This window comes from Orycteropus afer, unplaced genomic scaffold (assembly GCF_000298275.1).
Source record: "Orycteropus afer afer isolate SDZICR_OR568_19922 unplaced genomic scaffold, OryAfe1.0 scaffold00290, whole genome shotgun sequence".
Classification (NCBI taxonomy): domain Eukaryota; kingdom Metazoa; phylum Chordata; class Mammalia; order Tubulidentata; family Orycteropodidae; genus Orycteropus; species Orycteropus afer.
This window is the reverse complement of record NW_006921877.1, coordinates 2,331,763-2,344,124: the sequence shown is the minus strand read 5'-3', so window position 1 is coordinate 2,344,124 and position 12,362 is coordinate 2,331,763. Positions and strand designations below refer to the sequence as shown.

Sequence of the window (12,362 nt, the reverse complement as noted above, 5' to 3'; positions counted from 1 at the left end):
AAGTAGAACTACCTCATAGGATTTCCAAGGCTCTGGTAGCATAGTGGCTAAGGCACTTGACTGCTCACCAGAAGGCTGGCGGTTCAAACCCACCAGCCACTCCTCAGAAGGAAGGTTGGGCAATCCTACTTCCGTAGTGATACTGCCTCGGAAACCCAAGGAGGGGTCGCTATAAGTCGGGGCCGACTCGACGGCAAACAACAACAACAACAAACTTTACAGAAGCAGACTGCCACATCTTTCTCCCATGGAGTAGCTGGTGGGTTCAAACTGCAAACCTTTGGGTGAGCAGCACTTCACCACTGCACCACCAAGGCTCCTTTTGCATTCCTCAGTGTAAAGCAAAAAAAAAAAAAAAAAGCAAACAGATCTCAGGAAAGAAGAAGTTTTATTTCCAAACCCCTAGGAAGGCATTACAAATAATGGAGATAGAAATCCAAATCAGATTCAGAAACAAACGGAGACAGGCCTGCTGGATAGCCAGGAGGATCCCATTAGTCAGGGATGGGAAGGAAGGGAAATGCATTCTAGTCAGGGACCTCACCCTGGAGCCTGAGTCTGCATAGTAGTGTGACTATTCTGGGGAAAGGGAGTTGGGGATCAGAAATCCTCACCCCACCAACCCCAGTGTTGCCCTGCATGGTTGGGAGGAAGAAAAGATAGCAGCACGTGAGGGCAAGGACTTGACCAAGTCTGACCTTGCCATTTACCACCTGCTCTGCTCCCCAACAGTCCATAAATAAATTACCCCACATATTTCAGGGGTTGAGGTAAGCGAGCAAGCAATATAGTCAGTGAGAAGCTTCTGAAAGAAGGGGCAGGTCAGCCTGGCGTTGGGGCTGAGCTATAGGAGAACACAGTCTGACTCCTGCTTCGGCCTCTGCCTACGCTCCCCGGCTGGGCGTCCAGATGTGGCTCCTCTCCCCTGTATCGGATTTAATAATTGGTTATCCATCAGCCCTGCAAGAGGATGGAGATCCTTAAGGAGGATGAAGAGAACAGGATTGGGAGTGGTGGTAGGGAGAGAAAGACAGTAAAGAGCAACAGGGGAGAGGGACACACAGGAGATGGGCCCTGAGGAACCTTGATGAGACAACTGTAGGAGCAACAGGCGTCCGGGACCAGGGAAACATGGGATGAAACACTGGGAATGAGGAGCAGGCCTGAGGAGTACTGCTACGGGACGAGCCCAGTAGGGCAGGCTCACCTGTGGTGATGAGGCTCGTGTCTGCACAGGCTGGACGGCTTGCTGCTGATACTCCTCTTGCTGAAGTTGCTGGGCCAGCTCCAAGTCACTAAGAGCCAAGGTGCCTTGTGGCTGCTGCTGCTGCAGTGACAAGGCAATCAGGTAGTCCTGGGGCAGGGGCGGGGGAGCAAGGTGGGAAAATGAGAGTTGTGAAGTAGGCAGAGGCCTAGAGGGATATTCAAGCCAAGTTTCCTAATCTGTCGTCTTTCCTCATTCTTCAAATTCTCCAGCTCCTTCTCCATCCAGAGCAAAACACACACCCAAGTGTATTGTATGGTCTATCTATGGTGCCCAAGAATACAAAACAAGCAAGGAGATGGCCCGAAGGTAACAGATGAGTGAAAGGGGCAGGATGTCATATAGTATAGTCTCTAGATGATAAATGTATGCAGCTTGCCTATGAGAAGAGGGGTGTTGTTCTTGGCCAAAGGAAGCTCTGCATCTCCCCCACACACCTGGTCTACCTGCCGCTGCTTTTCTGGGGAGTCACTCCCACCTTCTGCTCCAGGCCCCTTGACCAGGGAATGACTTAGGTGGAAGTCAGAGTCACAAAAGCAGCTGTCTCCATCCACGTTGTGCAGGCTTTCCCATACCACTTGCTCCTCCTGGAGAAAGCCCTGGTCAGTGACCAGTAGGTACAGGTGACTCTGCAAAGAAGAGAACACAGCTAATTGATGGGTGGGTGACACGGAGCCAATTTCTGACCAGAAATCATCTGAGACACACAGAGACCATTTGAATCAACTGGTATATGAACTGGAATGTGTCGCTGCGAGCATCTGTGGATCTTTCTTAATGTGTGTGGCTGTGGGAAAATGGAAGTGATGTCTGAGTGTGTGTCCAGTAGGGTGTGAGTATGGCGGCCATTGTGGTCAACTGTAGAGTCCTTGGGACTGAGGAGCCACACGAGATCCTGCTTCCCACTCTGCTTCCCACGGCTCTCCAGGCTCGCCTGATGGCTATGAGGACAAACTCCTTGAGAACCAAAGACTTCTACTCAATTCCTAGAGAGCTTAGGTGATTTCTAACTTTGGAAGACTATCCAAACCAAACCATACCCACTGCCATCAAGTCTACTCTGACTCACAGTGACCCTATAGGACAGAGTAGAATTGCCCTACAACGTTTCAGAGCTTGTCATCTTTTTTTTTTTTTTTCAAATTTTTATTGTGATTTGGGTGAAAGTTTACAGAACAAATTCATTTAGCTTGTAATCTTTATAGAAGCAGACAGCCACATCTTTGCCCCATGGAGTGGCTAGCGTGTTTGAATTGCCAAACTTTTGGTTAGCAGCTGGGTGCTTTAACCACTGTACCACCCGGCCTCTTTTTTTTTTTTTTGGAAGACTGTAATATTGTTAAATTCTTGAGGGTGGATTACACTTTCCTGTTGCACTGATGGTAAGCTTTGCCCCACTGGGCAGAAATGATAGGGTCACTTCTAGGCAGAAGCATTAAGGACTAGTGCATGGTGTCCCTCTGTCTCTCTTTTCCCGCATACATTCTAGATAAAGACTGTTCTGTCAGCCTGCGTCCCAGGGTGAAGAAATTATGGAATAATTTGCTATGGAATAGAACTGCAGCCAACCACAATGGACATGCAGCACGAGTGAGAAATAAACCTTCGTTGTGGGAAGCCACTGAGATTTTAGGGGTCATTTATTACCACAGCTTTATCTAGCCTCTCCTGATCAAAACACTGAGCCAAGAGAAACAGACATGAGGAACTGACAGCACTCCAACCCCTCACCTCCAAACCCTCATCACCTTGTGCTTAGTCATAGTGCTAAAGTGGTTGTTTCGGAAAAATACACTAAGTTCACCCTCCTTGGCGGCTGCTGTCAGCTCACACAGTCCGTGGTAGGTCAGCTGTGCCGCGGTGGTCTCCAGGAACTGCTCCGCAATCAGGCCTGCCATAAGGGCACAAGATGGGGGAAAACTGGCTTAAATTCAAGTCCAAAAGCACCAAGGGGTCAATCTCACCTTCTGAAGTCCCTTCCTTGCAGTCTGATGCAGTAATTCATTCAACAAATACGTATTCAATACTGCCTCGTGCCAGCTACCGCACTAGGCACTGGAGGGATACATCAGTAAACAAAATAGGTTTCCTACTCTTGTTGAGCTGAGTGGGAGGAAGTGGGAGGAGGCAGAGAATAAGTAATAAACCTTAGTAGCCATCATTCCCTCCATATATTAAAAAAAAAAAAGAAAAGAAACCAAAAAACCTAAACCCATGGTGGTTAAGTCGATTCCAACTCATGGTGACACCATGTGTTACAAAGCAGAACTAGTCCATAGGGTTTTCTCAGCTGTAATTATTATTATTATTAATTTTATTGTGATTTGGGTGAAAGTTTACAGAGCAAATTCATCTTCCATATAGCAGCTCACATACACTTTGTCTCATGACATTGACTGTAATCTCCCACAATGCAACAGCTCTCCTCCCACTTCCTCCCCATAGTTACCTCTTCCCTGTGTTCTTCCCTCCCATGCACTCCTGCCCACCGCCCCCCCCCCAGCTGTCTCCCTGTGCATACACAGCCCTTCTATTCTCCCATGACTGATCTCTCCAAGGAGTGTATCTACCTCACGTAAATGATCATCAGCTGTAATCTTTAAGGAAGTAGGTCGCCAGGCCAGGCTTATCTCCTGTCGTGCCACTGAGTGGGTTTGAACCGCCAATCCTTAGCGCTCAAGTGCAAACTATTTGCACCACCCAGGGTCCTCCCTCCACATATAACAAGGGAGTAAGTTCCTTGGGAAGGAGGAACATCACCTTCTGTCACAAGGTTGGTGTCACTGGAGTGCTTGCAAGTGATGATTTTTTCCACTAGTTGATTGTAACTCAGTTTCCCAACCGCGTTCACAGCCTCAGGACTCTGTAGGGATGGCAGGGTGGGGTAGTACAAAAGACCTGAGATCTTTTTAGAAAACAAATGAACCAAGCCCATCAGGACTGCAACCCTATAACCAAAGGTTCCTGAACTGTTGACTAAAGAACTGAACTTATTTGCATATACTTTCCTTTTATTTGAGTTTCACTCAACTAAACCCTGTCCTCTCTCAACCCCTATTATCACTCCATAAAATTTGGGCAATCTACTTCTGTGGTGATACCACCTCAGAAACCCAAGGAGGGGTTGCTATGAGTCAGCTCCAACTCAATGGCAGCGAGTTTGGTTTTTCGGTTTTCCTGTCAGCTTGAGTAGGATAAAAGTCTCACTGGGGTGCGCCTGTCCTTACCTGTGGATCAACAAGCCAGCCATGGTACAGAGGTATGCCTAGCAAGTCAAAGACACTGCACTCAGGTGTATACTCAAAATCAGAGACGCCTGTGAATCGCACATTGACATCCAGACCTGTAGCCAGTTTAGGCAGCACTGTCATAGCATCGTCCACATTCTGGGGATAGAAAAGAAACTCATAGATGTTCTAGCCTCCCCTCACGCCACACCTACCATTCCACTCCCACCTCCAGAAATAAAAAATGAATCCTGTTGCTTTTCTTCCTTGGTTCTCTTATGAGCCATTCCAGTACTCCCTTGCCTCGACTCTTCTTTAGCTTAATATAAATGAACACATTTTCTAGGACAGAGATATACCCTCCCCCTCTTGCAGAAAGCAATCATGGTTCAAGGAATCTTCCTGAGAAGCAGCAGAAAGCCTTCTCTTAGTAGCCTTAGGAGGAGCTCTGGTAGCGTAGTGCCTAAGGCACTTGACTGCTAACCAGAAGGCTAGCAGTTCAAACCCACCAGCCACTCCTCGGAAGGAAGATAGGGCAATCTACTTCCTTAGTGATACTGCCTTGGAAACCCAAGGAGGAGTCGCTATGACTCGACAGCACATAACAACAACAGTAGCCTTAGGTGTCCCCTTACAACGCTACAAACCCTTAAGTTTGCAGACCTTTTACCTCACCTGTTGAAAATTAAGCTGAAGTCCCTCTGACTTCTCCTGGGGCTTGATGGACAGGAGGCAATCTCCTATAAGACAGGATCCCTTATCAGCTTACCCCACCCATCATTCCAAAATCTGTTTCCTTTTCTCCTGGAGAATAGGGTCAATGTTACAGAACCCCAGATTTTCAGAGCTGGATATGGCCTAAGAGTCTCATCTAGCACCCTCATTTCTCAGAGGAAGAAACAGGCTCATAAAAGTGAAGAGTCCATTCAAGGTCCATTCAAGGTGTTATGGATTGAACTGTGTCCCCCCAAAATATGTATTGTAAATCCCAACCTCTATGCCTGTGGCTAAATGCCATTTGGGAAATGAGTTGTCTTTGTTGTGTTTATAAGACAGGATTAGTGTAGGGTGTTCTTGAGTCAATCTCTTTTGAGATATAACAGAGATTAAATAGGTGAGCAGAGAGGGCAGAGGACAGACGCCATGTGGATGAAGACCACCAGGAGCCAAGGAATAAGGACCTGCCCCCAAAGCCAACAGAGACAAAGCCTTCCCCTAGAGCTGCTGCCCTGAATTCAGACTTCTAGCCTCCTAAACTGAGAAAATAAATTTTATTTGTTGAAAATACCCACTTGGGGTATTTCTTTTATAGCAGCACTAGATAACTAAGACTCAAGGTCACACGTGAAAGCCAAGGGCAGATTTGACATTACAACCCAGGACAACTGACACCTTGACCTCTGCTTTTCATTCCTTAGCCTTGTAGAGAAATCGCCCAGCCCCTCACCCTCTATGCCATATCAGAGCCCTAAGTGGGGAGTCCCTCAATATTCTCGATTTCTAGCTGAGTGGATAGCTCGAGATTCCTTGGGTGATTTTCAAGGCCTGGTCACTCACCAAGATGGGCCATGAGCTCATCTGATGTGATCACTTCCTTCTGAGAGGGCAGTTTCACCTGGAAGCAGAAGGGATGATCAAGCGTTAGCCATGTGTGTGCTTTCCCTTACAGAACACTGGAGGGAGAACCCACAGAAATAGGTAGCCAGTGGCAGAGGGTGATGGGGGGAGAAAGGCTTACAACTGGTGCAAAAGGAATGAATGTAAACTATGCAAGGCAGTGCCATCTTGCTAGAGAGTAGGAGAAACAGGAGTAAGAAAGAAAATTTTTTGTTTTGTTCTTAGGAACATCTTATCTCATTGATTTAAGCTGAAGAAATAGGGAGAATAACCTAGAAAGTTTTGACTGGTTTGAGAAAATCAGGATGATCAAAAGGAGGATCAGGAAAGAGCACTGTCCCCAGTTATTTTCTAAACCCCCATGCAAATTCTCTCTTACCTTCCATTGAAGAAAGAGGATGTTCATGATAGCAAGGAGGGGGCAAGGGCCATTTGTGCTCTGGGTGATGATGGGTGTCCGCTCTTCCTTCCAGGGAATCCACTTTACACAGTAGAAATCTAGCTCAGGCTGTTGGGCCCTAGGGGACTGGGGAAGCTCCTGGGGGCTGGGGCATGCCCCTATTGTCTCTACCTCAGTCTGAGTCCCGTGAACTGGCCCCACTTGGCTGGAGCTAGCTTCAGGTGGAGGGGACTCGAGGTTCTCCTGGCCCTGGGCAGGCAGCAAAGCTTGGACTACTGTTTCCTGTTCTCCTGCCACCCCATTAATATTTGCAGCATTCTTGTCCTGAAGGTGTTCCTCTGGTTCTGACAGGACCTCCTGATTTTCAGGGGTGACTGCTTCTACTGTCCTGGCTTCACCAGAGGTTGGCTGCTTAGGTTCATGGTGCTCCATGATCAGAATGGAGTCAAATATGGTAAACTAAAGAAGTTCACTGACCTCAGAGCCTTGCCTAAATCAGGCTTGGTATGCAAAAGAGGGAACAGTACAGGAAGAAGGAAATCATTGAGATGGAAAGCAAATGGGTCCCAGGAAGTCTTGCGAAAAGAATGAAGTGTGGGGGCCTAGACAGTGTCCGTGTTCTCACTCCTGACTAGGGGCAGCACATGTCTTTCTCAGCATGTATAAACAGGAGGCCCCTAGACAACCTCTTTCCACCTCTAACTTGCTGTGACCAGACAGGACCAATAAGGGCACAGGGCTTTCAGGCTTGGGAGGGATAATTCCAGTGGGATTGAAGACACTGGGTGGAGTCAGCTTTCCTGAAACAGACAATAACAGGGAATAAGACAGAAGGGAAAGAGATGGAGAAAGAAATATTAAAACTATACTTGTGGTTATTAATTATGGTGATTGCAGTACAACTGATCGCTTTTACAGGGCCTTTCTCACCACAGTCCGGGTACTCCTACCAAATGATTTGGTGAGACTATGCAAATAAAGTGTTTATGGCCCACTAAGGGGATTGAACAGCCTTCTAATGATACAAATAAGGTGCATGGCTCCCTTGTGGGGGTGGGGCCATGCAAATAAGATGTATGGAACTCTGAAGAGGGGATTGGTCAGTTTTACCATCCTGCTGGGCTTAAAAAAAAAGAGGCAATCCCAGAGTAGGGAAGACTTCACTACCACCAAGAAAGAAGAGCTGGGAGTGGAGTGTATCCTTTGGACTCGGGGTTCCCACCATGAGAACCTCTAGACCCAGTAAAGACAAAGGGAGGTGTAACACTGGGGATGGTATAAAGTGGAAGAAGCAGCAGCAGCAGAGAAACGGCAACAGCAGAACCAGGAGACCAACACAGGACAGCATGCTGGGCTTCCTAGCCCATCAAGCAAGGTAGCTACATTGTGTGTGCCAACCCACAGAGCAAGAGAGCTGAGCGCATTTGGGCAGGAGGCTTCCTGGTACAGTAGGGTGCCTGCCCTGAGAACCTCCTAGTTCTTGTCATTGGAGCTAGGCTTGCTGACCCACGGAGCAAGAGACAGCTGGGCATCTTCAAGCAAGAGGCTTGCTGCTAGAGTAGGGTGCCTCCGGGTACCTACTGGTGGAACTAAAGAGCTTTGTAACACTTGCCTGAGCAGGGCAGAGGCCAAGGGCAAAGCCTGCCTGCAAACATGGCCGAAAAGCTGTCCTGACTGAAGAACTGTATCCTGAGTTGCTCCTGATCCTGAACTGTAAACTGTTACTTCCCTAATAAACCCCATAATCAGGAGTATGGTCTGTGAGTTCTTTGTGGCCCTGCCACAAATTATTGAAGCCAGCAGAGAAGTAGACAGTGCTGTGGGAGGGATGGCTGGTCAGAATTGGTAAAAAGGAGAGAGAAGGTATGTTTGACCTCTGCTTCATAGAAATCAGCCTTGGGCTCTTGATCTCCATTCTCCATTCTCCCTTGTGAAGTTAGAGGAGGTGGTCCAACACCCTGATGCCATTTTTTACAGAGATCTTTAGCTCACCCCGTAATAGACATCAAGGAGCTCTGGTGGCGCAGCGCCTAAGGCATTTGACTGCTAACCAGAAGGCTGGTGGTTCAAACCCACGAGCCACTCTGCGGAAGGAAGACAGGGCAATCTATTTCCATAAAGATTTACCACCTTAGAGACCCAATGAGGGTCAACTATGAGTTGGAATTGACTCAATGGCAATGGGTTTGGTTTTAGTTATAATAGACAACACGTCAGGAATTCCCACCACAGACAGGACAAGGGTAATCTCTCTGTCCTACACCAAACCTCACCCCTTGGCTGCTCACAGAACAGCTTGAGCACACTGAGTCCTGTTATCCCTAGCAGTATCTTCTCTTTGCCTTCACCCAAGGTGCAAAAAGATTAATAGCCACATACTGCCTGGGGTGAAGGCTGGAGAGGCAGAGTCAGTATCATGCCTCTAAAGATGAAACCGGTAAGGAAGAAGCCTTTCTCTTCAAAGGACCCTGCTGAACCTTACACAATCCCAAACCACAGCACAAAGGTCTTGGGAGGGGCTTCCTGTAGGCTCCAGAGAGGAAATGTAGCTATGTTGTTTTTGTTTTGTGTTGTTTTTGTTTATTTTTCTTAACTTTTTATCATGACTTGGGTGAAAGTTTACAGAGCAAATTGGTTTCCCATTCAACAATTCATACACATTTTGATTCACAACATTCATGACAATCCTCACAATGTAACAGCACCCTTCCCACTTCCTCCCTGTGTTTACTATTTCCATGTCCTTTCCTATCCCTTCCTGATTTCTGAGCTTTATCCCTGAGCAAATGCTGCCCTTTTGATCTTCTATGGTTGGTTGTTCTAAGGAGCGTGTACCTCCCTGGTGGTGTTGTTCACTTTATAGGCTTGTCTATTGTTTGGCTGAAGTTGAAACACTGGGGTGAGTTTGGTTCCAGGCTGGGTATGTCTGCCGTCCAATCAGTGTGGGGCTCCAACCACACTGGCAACCAGAGTAGAACCAGCTTATTGGATTTTCAAGGCTTTGACCTTTTGGACAGAGATCACCAGGCCTTTCTCCTGAGGCACTTCTAGGTAGTTTGAACTGCCAACCTTCTGGCGAGTGGTCAAGCACTTAGCCATTTGCACCACCCAGGCTATGGGGACTTGAATAAGAGATTTGTTCTGAGAAATAATATTAGAATAGCCGCAAAAGCCACTCCCCACAAATTCCTGCAGTGAGTGCCTCTCAACAGTTGGAATTTAGACAGCAACTTCTCCTCAGTCCTTCTTTGTTCCAAGACTACCTCAACTGAGACACTCTCTTCCCTACAATTTACATGGAATATGAAAACAAAGATCTTGATTTGCAGAAAAATACTTTCTCAACATTTATCTACCCTTATGTCTTTTCCCATCTAGGTCATTTTAGATGTGAACCTGTTTACCTGTTCTCTATCAGCACTAAGCAGCCAGTCAAACACTGATAGACATTTAAATAATGCTGTGAATGGTCAATGATAAAAAGCCACAAACCCTGCTCTCTGGAAAACATTTCCCTTGAATGTCCTTGATCCCTCCTCCTTCCTTAGGGTGAGAAATGGGGAGAAATTAAACTCATCAGAAGTCTAGCTTCCCTTTTAACCTGAGACTATGCTTCTATCTTGTAAACAGGCAGGAATTTAGGGCAAAGGGAAGGCCTGGCATATAAGATTCAGGAACTAGAAAGTTAGGAAATAAGTCTAGTCACCCAAATTGATCACCCTCCTGATTCAAATATAATTTATGCTAGCTTCACCTCTTTTACATGTTGTTAATTCAGAATCAGAGTAGCCAAAAATTGACTGCAGGCTTTACACCTTTCTTTTTTCTTTCTCTCCTATCTTCCTCCCCTCCCAAATGGTAATTAGGGCGAGCTTTGGAAGCAGAAGCCGGGCCTGAAAAAGTTTAAAAAAAAAAAAAAAGCATGGAGAAAAGCAGGGCTCATTTCTTATCTTTTCTATCCAGGACCAGAAATGGTCAACAATTAAATAGAGGGTAGGGCAGCTAGATGGCTAGAGGTATGCGCCAAAAGGGACCAGAAGCTGGACACCCAAGGGAGCTGGCTCTCAGAGAGATTGGCCAGAGCTAAGTGGGCTGAGTCTTAGGAGGAAGGGCAGAAAATACAATGGAGAGTTCCCACCCCACAAGATACACTTCTGGTGGGGTGGACTTTGAGGATTTTAAAGAAGGAAAGGCTGAGAGGGAGGGTACTCAAACAAACCACAATTACATTCTTTTCCTCTCCTTTCTCAGCCCCAGTCCTGTACTTGCTCTCCAGCTGGAATTATCCTCTATAGTGGATGAAGGAGTTAAAATAGTTCTGCCCCCTCCCTAGCTGGTGGCAGAAAATAGCCAAAAGTGGGAAGGGGAGAAGCATATAAAATGGGTATACAGCTTCAAGAAAACCCTGTAGGAACCTTTCTTTCTCACTCCCCAAGTCTTGTATTGTCTCACCTAATCTCTTTCTCAGCCTCATGCAAATCCTCATGAAATCAATGGTTTAGATTTTCTCCTCAGAATAAATCAAACACCACCCTACCTACTTGCTCACAAGGGAAGGGCGAGGGTCTCATTAAAAGGAGGAAATGAAGGTACCAGGCAGCACCCTTTTCTAAATATTTCCCCTGTCTTGCAGCTACTTTGGCAATCCAGACCAAAACTGACAGTGTCAACTCCCCAGAGCTGGAGAGGAAGAAGAGCTGGGGGTGGGAAAGGAGAGAAGAAAATGGTTAACAAAAGTTTTACCTTAAAGAAGTGGGTGCTGTTCCAGGACTGAGAAGAAGGTTCAGTTCTGGCAACTCGATGGGGGAGGGGCAACAAGGAGGGGCGCCGCCACAGCCCCAGCGGCTTTCCAGCTGTCAACGCCACAGCTTACACAGGTTTACAGGCGGCGTCCCGGCTGGGTTGCGGCTGCTTCCGGACTCACGCCCACGCCTGCCCGACCTGGGAAGGGGCGGAGGGGGGCCCGGCCCGGGCACAGTCCGGGTGCTCCCGGGTAGCTCCCAGGGTCTTCAGGATTCCTGAGTCGCCGAGTCTAGGTTTGCGCTCCAGGCCCTGATTACAAGCTGGTTTTCAAAGGAAGTTTGTGGTTTTTCTTTTTTTCTTCTTTCCCTTTCTTTTTTCCCATCAAGACAAAGAAAAATTAGTCAACGACAAGCTCCCTGGAGCAGAGGTGGCCTGCCCAGCCCTGGAAGGTTTCCATCAGGGCTTTCTGACCCGGTCAGCCGCTTGGTGATCAGCAGAGAGGGAGAGGGAAACAAGGAGAGAAAAACAACAGACCCTTTCTCTTCCTTTCGCCTGCCGCTGGAGGGGACGGAGCACTTGTGCCTCTCTGGTGAGAATAGGGAAGAGCAAGTGCGCTTGCTGAGTGGGGAGGAGACCGGCTGGACAGCAACAACTCTTAGGATCTGAGCTCTCTCCCTGGATGTGGCATTCTTGTTTTGCTCTGGGTCCACAGAAGTACGATCAACGAGCATGATATTGGCTTATTTTCTCATTTAATGTAAAAGAAAAATTCCTGCTCCTTTCTGTTTGGAGCCCTCAAAGTCTTCCTTTCTGTAACATTCTTGCTGTACCATCTTCACCTGGAAAGGACACTGGTTAGGCTGTAACCCTGGTAGCGCAGAAGAAAGTGTGGAAGAAGCCCCAGGATCTGGAAGAGCCCTGAGCTGAGCAAATATGAGCTCCAACACCCCTATACTCTCATCAGCTTCTCATCAGTCACCTCCTCTTAATCCCCAACTCGGAGAGATGGAAAAGCTGGTGTGAGGCTGGCAGAAACAAAGGATGGATTAATAAATGAGGGAAATAAATGTTGATACGACAGTACATTTTTATGCAGTACTTTGTACTACTC

The 12,362-nt window shown here is 47.3% G+C and overlaps 1 protein-coding gene across 1 annotated transcript; it reads right to left on the bottom strand.

The window, feature by feature from the left end:
* Positions 1-844: 844 nt before the first annotated feature.
* On the bottom strand, positions 845-6,946 carry MINDY1 (MINDY lysine 48 deubiquitinase 1). Its single transcript, XM_007950916.2, has 9 exons — positions 6,488-6,946; positions 6,049-6,106; positions 5,167-5,231; positions 4,492-4,650; positions 4,025-4,127; positions 3,013-3,155; positions 1,702-1,893; positions 1,208-1,354; positions 845-925 (listed from the first exon to the last, which is right to left on the bottom strand). The coding sequence occupies exons 1-9, from the start codon at positions 6,938-6,940 to the stop codon at positions 845-847; spliced, it is 1,401 nt and encodes a 466-aa protein (XP_007949107.1). The 5' UTR covers positions 6,941-6,946.
* Between the last annotated feature and the right edge of the window lie 5,416 nt (positions 6,947-12,362).